The sequence below is a fragment of the Cucurbita moschata genome, unplaced genomic scaffold (assembly GCF_002738365.1).
Source record: "Cucurbita moschata cultivar Rifu unplaced genomic scaffold, Cmos_1.0 Cmo_Scf00042, whole genome shotgun sequence".
In the NCBI taxonomy this organism is placed as follows: Eukaryota; Viridiplantae; Streptophyta; class Magnoliopsida; order Cucurbitales; family Cucurbitaceae; genus Cucurbita; species Cucurbita moschata.
Window position 1 is genome coordinate 1,636,943 of NW_019268558.1, and position 12,636 is coordinate 1,649,578.

Sequence of the window (12,636 nt, forward strand, 5' to 3'; positions counted from 1 at the left end):
GTTTTTTCTAGGTTGCGAATTTATCGTTGCGTCCACGAACATCAACCCCTTCTTGGTTACTTCCTTCATATTGACCTTTTTTGGATAGCTTGATCTTCTTCTTTTTCTACCGTTGATTTGGGTCATTGCCCTCTTGTATGGAGACTTGGAGTGCATTGAGAGACACTTGGTGAGGACAATAGGACAACTTATAGGGGCCTTTACATAACAGGCAATGTAAAGTCATCGTTGGATAGTTTCTTTGGGAGTAAGACCCTCAGGATGGCCCGAAATTTGTATTCTAAGGAGGTCTATTTGTTCTCCCATTTGGTCTATTTTTTCACCATTTGGCCTATTGGGGCCTTCACTCCACTAACCGAGTGGATTATAAGGTTTGCCCTAGATTTTGGGGTGGTGTATTATTTCTTTGATATCCAGCTTCGTCCCCAAAGTCTAGGAATCTCTCTACAGTAGCAAGTACAGCGGCAAGATCTTGAACCCTTTTCTCGTATAACTTTGTCCTTGCCAGGGATGCAAAACTTTGAGAACTGTTTAACATAGTCCCTTATTCCTTTAATATGTCTCAGTTCTCATAGTCTTCGCCTTGCTATGAACTCTACATTCTCGAGGAAAAAATGAGTTATCAATTCCTTCTTGAGTTATTTCCATGAGCTTATGGTGCATAACTCATTTTGAATGTTATTTACCTTCAAACGCCACCATAATTTTACATCGTCTTCAAGATGCATTGTGACTAGGGTGACCTTAAGCTCTTTTAAACAAGTCCTCGTGACTTTAAAGTACTTTTTGACGTCGAAGATGAAATTGTTAGTTCTTTTGCATCCTGGCTACCTTTAAAGGGTTTGTATTCCGGGAACTTTAGCTTATTAAGCTCAACTAGGGCATGACCTTGAGTTTGATGTTCTACGTCCCACATGGTCAAGTTCACTCAGGTGTTCATTTCCGCCATTTCAGCCCTCTCAGCCTTGATGACGTCTATTGTTGTGCTGAAATCTTCAGTCAACTTGCTGAAGAGTTTCAACATAGTCATTTATGTAATGTCTATCTCTTCAACATGTCCTTCCATGTGTGCGACAGAGCTCTCGAAGCTACCTCCACGTTTTGCGTTGTTCGACCATGTAGCTCTTTCTCCTAGGGAGTCAACCCTTAAATATCAGTTCTTTGATTGACAACCCATCCAGGAGAATGCCCATTGTGTTGATTCCATCGACCTTTCCATTCAAGTCGCACTCATCCTTCGAGGAAGCGAACGGTGTCAAAGATTTCTTTTAAGAAGGACATGTCATATTCGATCTCAGTGAGTCGCTCCACTTGCAACTTAACAAGTGCGACTTAGCGAACTGTTTTGATGCCGACATCGTTTCAGTCTTTGATGGGACTAGGAGCTAACAAAGCTCTGATACTACTTGTCACAATCACACTTTCTAGGTAGCGAATTAGTGGCTATGCAGCGCTTGTTCTAATCTAGTGAAAAAGTTAGCTGTGTGAAAATCGAACTTTAAGGTCAATTCTGACATATGGTCGAGCCTCGGAGCCACGCTTTGAGAGAAAAGATTTTAGAAAATGTGGTTGAAGAAAATTGTTGAAAACATGTGGGAATTAGGCATTGTAAAATTTAATTGCATTGAAAACATGTGGGCAGGAAAGATTACAATACTTGGTCGGTGGAGGTTTGATGACTACTTGGTCCCCCTATGGTACATTTTGAGGCGATCTATTTCTGACCAGCCTAGACATGATTTCGTCATAAAAATAAAAATTACAATACTAAAACAATACAACATGAAAGCAAATAAAGGGTTTGACATGTTATGGGCATGCAACTATGGGAGCATGACTGTGACAGTCTATTGGGGTAGTGATGGAACAAAGTCTTACTTTAGATCCTAGTAGCTCTCGACTTTGTTTTCTCCTTTTTCTTTTGTCATTATTTTACACGAATTGTTTTATGAAAATTTTGATATTAAATTTTAGATTGAGTTGTCGGTTTTATGATTTTAATATTTTAATATTTCGATCATAGAACTAATCATAGCAATGATGGCTCGAAACAATGAAAGTTGATAGCTAATGAGAGAAGTTGTTAAATTTGGAAAATGTGTAGATAAGACTCTTGCCTCAAAAGACCCTGGTTTAATGAACTCTTCTTGATTCCCTGCCTCACATAACTTGAAAAAACCATCCATAATCCATAGTCTAAATTAACTCCTAATGAACGACATTTGACAATGATCCCATGCAACTCATAGCATAATACTCATCATTTGACAAACAATCAATCAAAACATGTCTACCTTTATTGTGTTCGTGAGACAAGAAATCTTATCAAATATTTGCTAACGCATTCCATGACCATGTGACTAGCAACTTTTCAATTTGAATGTGAAACTTTATGTTAGGATCACACAACAACGCATACGCTCGATCTAGATGAACACAAAGAACAGGATAGAGAAAATTGTAAGGAGAACTCTGGTTAAAAGATTTTTTTTTTTTTTTATTGATGGCTTCAGGTATGTACAACAAGAGAGAGTACAGAGAATAGAAAGTACATTTTCAAAGCTCTAATGGATGAGATATATATATGGTTCAGTCTACTATATATAGCTTTACCAGATTTAACCATCTACTATATATAGTTATTTACCATATATAGCTTTACTGGATATAGCTTTACCATATATGGCTTTACCAAATATGGTTTTACCAAATATAGCTTTACGGATATAGCCGTTGACCAAGCTATAAATACAGGGAGCAGACTCTATAACCTAACAATTCTCCCACTTGGAGACTGATCCTACACCATACCAATTAGGGCTTTGCATAACCTTAATTTTTCAACATCAACACATTTTGTCAACATGTCTGCTAGATTCTTTGCACCCTCTATCTTCTCCAAACACATATCGCCTTCTTCCACTAACCTGCGAGTGAAATGGTACCGTCTTCTAATGTGTTTTGTCCTTGAATGATAGACTGGGTTTTTCACCAACTGTATGGCACTCTAACTACCTATATAAAGAATCTTCTTGCACTGCTTCCGACCTAATTCTTCTAGATAGTCTGTCATCCATATCATCTTCTTTCCAGCTTCAGCTATGGCCACGTACTCAGCTTCAGTAGATGAAAGAGCAACGCATTTCTGAAGCTTGGACATCCAGCTCACTGCTGTTTTATCTATAGTGTAGATATATCCAGATGTGCTCTTGCTGGAGTCTACATCTCCACTCAGATCAGCATCCACAAAACCTTGCAGAACTACTTTGCCATTGCCATAACAAAGTGAAGTATTGGATGTACCTCTCAGATATCTCAGAAGCCACTTCACAGCTTCCCAATGTTCTTTCCCTGGATTTGCCATGTACTTGCTAACAACTCCCACTGCATGTGTTATGTCAAGTCTAGTGCAGACCATAGCATACATCAAACTCCCAACTGCAGAAGCGTACGGAACTGATGCCATGTGCTCACGCTCCTCAACTGTCTTGGGAGATTGCCCCTTTGACAATTTAATATGATTTGCAAGAGGGTAGTCCTGGGTTTAGCGTTATTCATCTTGAATTTGGACAACACCTTCTCAATGTACTGCTCTTGGGATAGATTTAATGTGCCAGCAAATCTATCTCGAGAAATTCTCATCCCAAGGATCTGCTTCGCTGCACCTAAATCTTTCATCTCAAATACTGAAGACAAGCTTGCCTTCAGGTGGTTTATCTCCCTCATACTTGATTCAACAATTAGTATATCATCCACATACAGGAGTAGAAACACATAAGAATCAGTGTATTTCTTGAGGTAGCAACACTGATCCTTTTCACTCCTGTGGAAACCATTCTTGCTCATGAAGAAGTCAAATTTCTTGTACCATTGTCTCGGTGCTTGTTTCAGTCCATACAAGCTCTTATTGAGCTTACACACCATGTGCTCCTTGCCTGGAGCTGCAAATCCTTCTGGTTGTTGCATATAGATCTTCTCATCTAGATCTCCATGTAAAAACACCGTTTTTACATCCATTTGCTCAAGGTGCAAATTCTCCGATGCAACAATACTCAGCAGAATTCGGATAGTAGTTAATTTCACCACTGGAGAAAAGATCTCGGCATAATCAATGCCTTTTCTTTGTGAATATCCTTTAACTACTAACCGAGTCTTAAACCTCCTTCTGCCATCTGGTTCAACTTTGATTCTGAACACTCATTTGTTCAACAAAGCTCTCTTTCCTGTGGACAACTCAGTCAGCACCCACGTATTATTCTTTTCAAGTGAGCTCATCTCATCATCCATGACTTGCTCCCACTTGGTTGAATCTTCCACTTGTAGAGCCTCATCAAAGAACTCTGGTTCTCCTTCGTCAGTCAGTAACAGATAATGTAATGAGGCTAAATATCTATCTAGTGCTCTAGTAGTTCTGGATGATCTTCTCAACAGCTGCTCAGGTGCAACTTGCTCCACGTTTGGTTCTTCAACAATAGGATCAGGAGTTTCTTGAGCTTCTATTGTACCATCACTGTGTGAATTTTCCTGCCACTCAAGTTCAACTACCACTTGCTTCGTAGTCTCCGAGTTTATCTTCTCTTTGTCCTTATACATGACATTTTCATCAAAGGTCACATCACAGCCTTAGCATTAAGCTTATCTCTCTTCTCTGGATCAACATGAACATACGCAGTACAACCAAAGATTCTCAAGTGAGAGTACTTGAGTTCTTTTCCTGTTCATACTTCTTCGGGCAATTTGAACTTCAAGGGTACTGACGGCCCTCTATTAATCAAATATTCTGCTATGTTCACAGTATCAGCCTAGAATGTCTTTGGCAGTCCAGAATGAATCCTCATGCTTCTTGCTCGCTCATTCAATGTTCTGTTCATCCTTTCTGCAATACCATTTTGTCTTGCCTTATCGGGAATTGTTCTTATTAATCTAATTCCCTCAGCTGCACAAAATGTTATAAACTCTGATTTGTTGTACTCTCCTCCATTGTCAGACCTCAGGCATTTGATCTTCAAGCCGGTCTAATTTTCAACTTCAGCTTTCCACTTCTTGAAGGTGGTGAACACATCTGACTTGTGTTTCAGAAAGTAAACCCATACCTTCCTGCTGAAGTCATCGATGAAGGTGACGTAGTACCTTGATCCACCAAGTGATGAAATTGGAGATGGTCCCCAGACGTCTGTATGGACCATTTCCAACCGCCATTTCTTCGGTTCTTTGGCAGCCTTTGTGAAACTAACTCGTTTTTGTTTTCCCATAACACAGCTCTCACAAAGGCCCACCATATCAACAGATTTTAAGCCTTCTAAAAATCCTTTCGCAGTCAGCATCTTCATTCCTTTGACGCTCATATGTCGAAGTCTATTGTGCCATAGACTTGAATTGGAAGCACTCTCAGCAGCAACAGTCATGTTTATACACTCTGCAGTAGTGTATAAGGTCCCAGATTTTGTGCCACGTGCAACAACCATGACACCCTTCACAATCTTCCATGAACTCTTTCCAAACTCTGCTGTATAGCCTGTGCTATCCAACTGACCAATAGAGATCAGGTTCTTCTTGAGACCAGGAATGTATTTGACATCTTGTAATGTCCACTGATTTTCTGCTCGAGTTTGTATGGAGACATCTCCCTTCCCTTCAATCTCCAGAGTTTTGTTGTCGGCAAGATACACCTTCCCAAAATTTCCTAATTTGAAATTTCGAAACAATTCCTTACTTGGAGACGAATGGAACGATGCACCTGAATCCAAAATCCAAGAATCAGCTGGGCTGTCCACACTAGGGATTAAAACGTCCTCAGTATCTTCTGTTGTATATATAGAATCATCATCATCTTCAGATTTATGATTCTGCTTCTTCTTCAGTTTTGTACAATCTGTTCGAAAGTGTCCTCTTCCCCCACAGCTCCAACACGTTACGTTGGGTTTGTTTAGAGATTTTTCCCGGTTCTTTGATTTTGATCGCCCATGTTTGTTTGAGCTTTTTGATTTACTTCTTCCCCTTCGATCAACACTGAGAGCATTGCCTGATGAATCTCCAGTTTCTCGTTTGCAAATACTTTCGCTAAGAACTACATCTCAAATTTCACCAAACTTCAGTTTATCAGATCCTCGGGAACTACTGATTGCGGCAACAACAGTATCCCATGACTCGGGTAAGGATGACATCAAAATCAACACTTTAATTTCATCTTCGAAATTAATTTCCACCGAACTCAGTTGACTTATGATCATATTGAATTCATTTATATGATCAGCAAGAGGTCCACCTTCAGACATTTGTAGATTGAACAATCTCCGCATCAAATACACCTTGTTCATAGCCGATGGTTTTTCATACATATTTGACAGCGCCTTCAATAGATCTGACGTTGTCTTCTCCTTGATAATGTTGAACGCCACGTTTCTGGATAGCATCAACCGGATCAGCCCCAAGGCTTGTCGATCCTTGAGCTTCCACTGCTCCGTGGTCATGGTATCCGACTTCACCCCCAACAGAGGTTCGTGAAGATCTTTCTAGTACAGATAATCTTCAATCTGCATCTTCCAGAAACCGAAATCGGATCCATCAAACTTCTCAATTCTAATCTTTGAACTTTCCATCTTCACAGATCGTAGTGAATTTTGCCTAGCTCTGATACCAGTTGTTAGGATCGCACAACAACGCACACGCTCGATCTAGATGAACACAAAGAACAGGATAGAGAAAATTACAAGGAGAACTCTAGCTAAAGGAATTTTTTTTATTGATGACTTCAGATATGTACAACAAGAGAGAGTACAGAGAATAGAAAGTACATTTTCAAAGGTCTATTGGACGGGATATATATATGGTTCAGTCTACTATATATAGTTTTACCAGATTTAACCATCTACTATATATAGTTATTTACTATATATAGCTTTACCGGATATAGCTTTACCATATATGTCTTTATTAAATATGGCTTTACCAAATATAGCTTTATCAGATATAGCCGTTGACCAAGCTATAAATACAGGGAGCAGACTTCGTAACCTAACACTGTACTCGTCCAGGTCCTCCATTCCATTGAATCTACATGACCTAATAACTCATTATAATATTTAAGGTAAAATCTTTGCAAAATAGTTAAAAGTTTAACTATTTCTATCATCCTCTCAATCATCAGCCACCTTACTTGAATATTTAGCAATAAACTCCTCGAATGTGTATTATTTTGCATACACCATCGCTATCCATGTACAATAAATTTATAGGTCATAGGCAGCAAACAAAATCAGGATTGATTTAGAATTTTCATTCATGATCAAATTCTATTTATTTCACTTGTAATTTTGTTGAGAAAATGATGGGACATTGAGAGATTCTGTGTATAGATTGTTCTTTGAATTATCAGATTGCAACGGATAAAAAGAAAAGAGTATTCACTTTTGTTAGGTTGATCTGGTAAATAATTATTAACTACCCTCTACTTTTTCAGCTTCAAAACTTTAACTGCCGTTAATAACTCTCTTCACATGATGTCTAGGTTAGGACCCAGAAAAAGAAACTCAACACAAACACACTCATATGTGTTGGTTCAATTCAGCTCAATTTTTCGAGAATTTCAATTACTTTACCATTTCTCAACTAAACCGTAAACTTTTTACCATTTCTCAACTAAACCCTAAATTTTACCGTATTGTTCGATGTCTTCAATTTTTAGTTGATTCCTAAAGTTCGAATAATAGTCTTTTGCGCGTTAGAGTTTTGAAAATTTTCACTTTATAGTGAAATAATCTTTGTTCTCAAAATATTGATTTAATTTGATGTTTTGCAAAATGTAAGGTTGTTGGACGATAATGTGATGTCCCACGTTGGTTGGGGAGGAGAACAAACCACCAGTCATGAGTGTGTGGAAACCTTCCCCTAGCAGACGTGTTTTAAAGCCTTGAGGGAAAGTCCGGAAGGAAAAGTCTAAATGGTATCAGAGCCAGACACTGGACGATGTGCCAGCCTTCTTGCTGTTCCTTGAAGGGGGTAGACACAAGGCGGTGTGGTCCCACATCGATTGGAGGAAGGAAAGAGTGCCAGCAAGGACGCTGGGCCCCAAAGGGGGTGGATTGTGATGTCCCACATTGGTTGGGGAGGAGAACAGCGGTCCCACATAAATTGGAGGAAGGAAAAACTCTGAAGGGGTGGAAATTTTGGTTGGGTAGGAGAACAAACCACCGTTTACAAGGGTGCGTGGAAACTTTCTCCTATTCTTTTAAAATCTTGAGGGGAAGCTCGAAAGAAAAAGTCCAAATAAGACAATATCTGCTGGCTATGGATCTGGGCCGTTACAGAAAGTAATCTTAATTATTTAAATTTTATATAGGAAAAGATGTTCCTCTATGTTATGTTCATGGTAGAGATGAGAGAAGTAAAAAATAAAAATATATATAAATAATAGAAAGAAAAGGCTTTGTATATAAAAATCAACCGGTGGAGTGATTTATTGCCATTTGCTTTCAAGGAAAGAAAAGTATTTTCTTTTTCTAATCTTTTATTATTGTTATTATTATTAATAATATAATAATAGTTTGAGATATTGTATTTTAATTCTGAATTTTTATTTAAAAAAAAGATAATAATAATAACTACAAAGTATTTGGTCCTTATAATTAGGACATAATTTTATTTTGAAAGTATTATTATTATTATTATTATTATTATAATATATGGGAAGGGATAGATGCCTTATGTAAGAGAGGTGGAAAAGATATGGGGGGTACCCCCCACTATGCCCCCACCTTGTTTTGTATTTACAGCCTAACACCTACTTCCACAACTCTCTCTCTCTTCTTTTCTTCTTTTTCTCTCTCTAAATGTGAATCTTATAAATAAATATTTGTAATTTTTAATGTTATTATAAGGTCATGAATATGGATGCCATACAATGAGGTGGGGTGTACAGTAACAAACACCCATAATGTCTTTACAACCCAATCACATGTGTCCATGTGTATGGTGGTTCCAAATTTAAGTTTTATTATTATTATATTTTAGAAAAAAGTGGAACAGCCACATTGGATCTCACACACCCACTTCCACATTTGTAATCATCATGTTTGCTTATGTTTTTTACTTTCACCTCTCAATTTTACCTTTTAACCGCAGATAATATCATGTGGAGGTTTGGGATAATTTTTAAAATAAAATTACCAATTATTTATTATGATAATTTTTAAAATAAAATTACCAATTATTTATTATGAAAGGACTCAAGTTGTGAAACACAAAAAGGGTGGGTTAGTTCACATGGGCATGTGATGTGAATGTCACTTGCATCTTCTGGATTAACCCCTTTTTTTTTTTTTTTTAATTTTATATTGAAATTAAAATTCTGAAAATAAATAAATATTTTTCTCTGAGTGAAAATTTTAGTTTCAAATTCACGTCATTTTCTTTCCTTGTTTTGTGGGGGCTGAGGGAGGGGTGAAATTTTGTCCACAAATTATTATTTTTAATATATATGTTAGCTATTACTTAAATCATTTTGTTTATATATATATATATATATATCCTGACATGACATCAGAGGTGTGAAAACAAGACTCCCCTTAACATAACCTTAACTATGAACTCCACCCATTATAATGATTCTTCTTTTTTTATTATTTTTTATATACTTATTTTATTATTTATAATTTATTTTTTAATTAAGAAAAAAAAAAACAATATCAAATATGTGGGTAACTTAATTACCCACGTTTTTACTTATTAAGTACTTTTCAAAAGCACCTTTGGTTTTAGAATAACCTTGGAATAATAATAATAATATAAGGTCTTTTTAAAGAGTAGTGCTTCCAAGGTAACCACTTTTTTTAATTCTCTAATTTTCTTTTTCTTAATCATCATCTACTTATTAAAATTACCTAAAATGCCCTTCAAATTTACCATAAACGGTTCAATTACCACTTTTTTTTCTTTTTTTTTACTATTCTAAAAGTAACCTATTTTGAATATTACTGGGTGAAGTTTGATTAAATTACAATTTAAATGGTACTTTACTTAAAAGTGAATGTGGGGTTGAAAGAAAAAGAGTAAATTAGAAGGGTCATCAAAAGCATGTGCTGTGGATTTCTTGCATTAATAGTGTTTTTAATGCTGAATTATCACTTTTCACATTATTATTATTATTATTATTATTATTATGCCTTTTTTTATTTTTTATTTATTTAATATCTAAAAGAAGAACACATACACATTGGATTGCTGCAATTGTGGACATCATTGGAACATGAGAGCATGTGGTGATGAAGTACTAAGCTTTTTATGTCTAATATATATATGCTTAATTGTATACTAATCATAAAGCTTCTAAGCTTAATCAAATAATGATTACCCACTCACTCATTATAAACAATTAAAAACAAGTACAAAGTTAATTAAGAGAAGAGGTACATTTTGTATATGGGCCCCCATGTCGGCCCAAACAATTCCCCAAAAAAAAGCCCATTATGGGAGGCCCCCCATGTGCCCACACAACAAAAATAAAGACCAAGAATTTGTGTCTCTCTCTCTCTCTCTCTCTCATGTCAACCTCTCTGATGTTGAGAGATGCAAATGGATAAGAGGATAAAGCTTGGGCTGTTTTTTCATTCTTTTAATGATTCATTTGAGCCTCTTTATGGGCTTCTATATTGGGCCGCTATATGGGCCGCTACATGGCTTTGGAAATGGAGACTCCAAGGGGAATATTTGGTTCATATGAGAGGAGCCTTTGGAATAAGTTCTTCAAAAACAGAGTTCAAATCCTGTGAAGATGAGAGCATCTCCTTTTCTTCAGTTGTGATGCTATGAGTTCATTCTCGACCCTCATCCTCTCATTTTCCAACTTCAATTTTTCTAATTCCCGCTCTCGTTTCTTCTTAAATCGCTCCCACTTCATACGTTCGTTCTCCAATTCCAATCTCCCTATTTCGATTCGAACACGTTTCTCTTCTAACTCAATACAATGCGACTCGATCCGTAGCTGTTGTAACTGACAAATTCTATCAGTTTCAGCTACAACTTGATTCGTTACAAATCGAGCAACTCGAGAACTATCAATTCTATTTCCGAGAACCAACTGTAAAGAATGAAGCAATTCTGGATCATGAGGCAAATGCAGTCTATTGCCATTATGATAAGAACACATCTCCTCATAGAACAAATGCTTGGAGTTTAGAATCTTCCTAACATCATCCTTTTCCTTTGCTTTCAAATAATCTATCTCGTCCAAAACCGCAGGGTTCTCGACAGCTTCGCAGGACGTCCCCCTACCGAGCATATCATTCAGTCTCTTATACCTTTTGTTGAGATCATTAAATTTATCCTCACATTGCTGGGGCGAAACATGATAACCTCGCTCGCCCATTACCTTCGAAACCGATTTCCACTTCCCCTTCTTTTGTAACACTACAAGTCTCCTTGTCCCTAAGCTTCCACATCCAGAACCAGAATCCTCTCCCATATAGGATAAAACAGTAATCAAGAGCTTCACCATCTTGTTCGTCCACTTCACACGCTGCCATTGCGATCCATTCTTCTCGTTACGAGCATCATTATGAACATAGATCCCCTCCTCATCTTCATCGCTTGTCATATCATTGCCCCTCTCCCTGTTATCATAATCGCCAAGTCCAATCCAATGATCCCTCTGTTGCAAGCTTCCCATTGTCAATGGAAAGCTGCCACGAACCGGAGATTGATATCGACTACTATCATGATATTGTGGGTGTTGATAAGGAACCCCCATAGATCCTTGCCAGTCACCACCTCCATAAGAAACCCCCCCAGGAATCATGGATGCCTTCAAATATTTCATACTCTAATTCACGCCCTGTTTGGATCCAAATAGAAGCACAGTAGTTCTTATTTTCCCCTCATTTTGAATTGCTTCAATCAATCAATCAATTCGAGTAATCTAAACCCTAACAACATCAATCAATCCAAACAGAAATCCATTTCCTAAATCAAAGTTCCAAAACCACATTCAAATGCACAAACATAGAAACTCAGAAACCAATGCGAAATCCACAGAAAAGCTTTGCAATCTAAAGAACATCACAGATAAAGAAAGAAACGGCATTAAGGTATTAAAATCGATTACCTGAAAATGAGGCGAAGAACTCCGTAATCAGTGTTAAGAGTATCAGGTCTGATGAAGAACCGCAAATCAAATAATAATAATAAGAAGAAATGAAGGGAGGGAAGGTTCAGAGAACCCATTATAGATTATTAATTTAAGGGCTCGTTTGCCAACGAAATGAGCGTAGTGCTAATACGGGAAATTATTATGATATTGCGAAGGCCGAATGCCCATATTTGGATAGGCCCCAATTATTGGGGTGTCTGCAATATTTTAACTAGTACAAATCTTCATTCAATTCCAACCTCTTGCTGCAACCTTTTCACTCTCCTCATTAACTACAGAACAAATCTAAATGTCAATATCCAAACATATAAAAATTCAACTAAAGTTGAGACCTTTTCATCAATTTTTTTTATTCTTTATAGGCTAGTGTTTTGTTTGTATGTGGCATGTGACTTCTCATATTTTAGGAACCATACAGATTCCTATCTCTGACCCGACCTAGAGGGATTTTACTAAGGACCTTAGAGACAATATTGGAAAGATATAGTGGTAAA

At 37.2% G+C, this 12,636-nt stretch overlaps 1 protein-coding gene across 3 annotated transcripts; it reads right to left on the reverse strand.

The window, feature by feature from the left end:
* Nucleotides 1-10,282: 10,282 nt before the first annotated feature.
* Nucleotides 10,283-12,276, reverse strand: LOC111433381. 3 transcript variants are annotated; one of them, XM_023070428.1, is made up of 2 exons: nt 12,098-12,276; nt 10,283-11,827 (listed from the first exon to the last, which is right to left on the reverse strand). In XM_023070428.1, exon 2 carries the CDS (start codon nt 11,810-11,812, stop codon nt 10,754-10,756), a length of 1,059 nt encoding a protein of 352 aa, XP_022926196.1. In that variant the 5' UTR covers nt 11,813-11,827; nt 12,098-12,276; the 3' UTR covers nt 10,283-10,753. The 3 variants fall into 3 exon arrangements, with proteins under 3 accessions (XP_022926196.1, XP_022926197.1, XP_022926195.1); XM_023070429.1 differs by having other exon boundaries at nt 10,283-11,869; XM_023070427.1 differs by having other exon boundaries at nt 10,283-11,955.
* Nucleotides 12,277-12,636: the final 360 nt, after the last annotated feature.

Bases quoted from the DNA above. Each gene is read 5' to 3' on its own strand.
- LOC111433381 (XM_023070428.1), bottom strand. From the start codon at position 11,812: ATGAAATATTTGAAGGCATCCATGATTCCTGGGGGGGTTTCTTATGGA.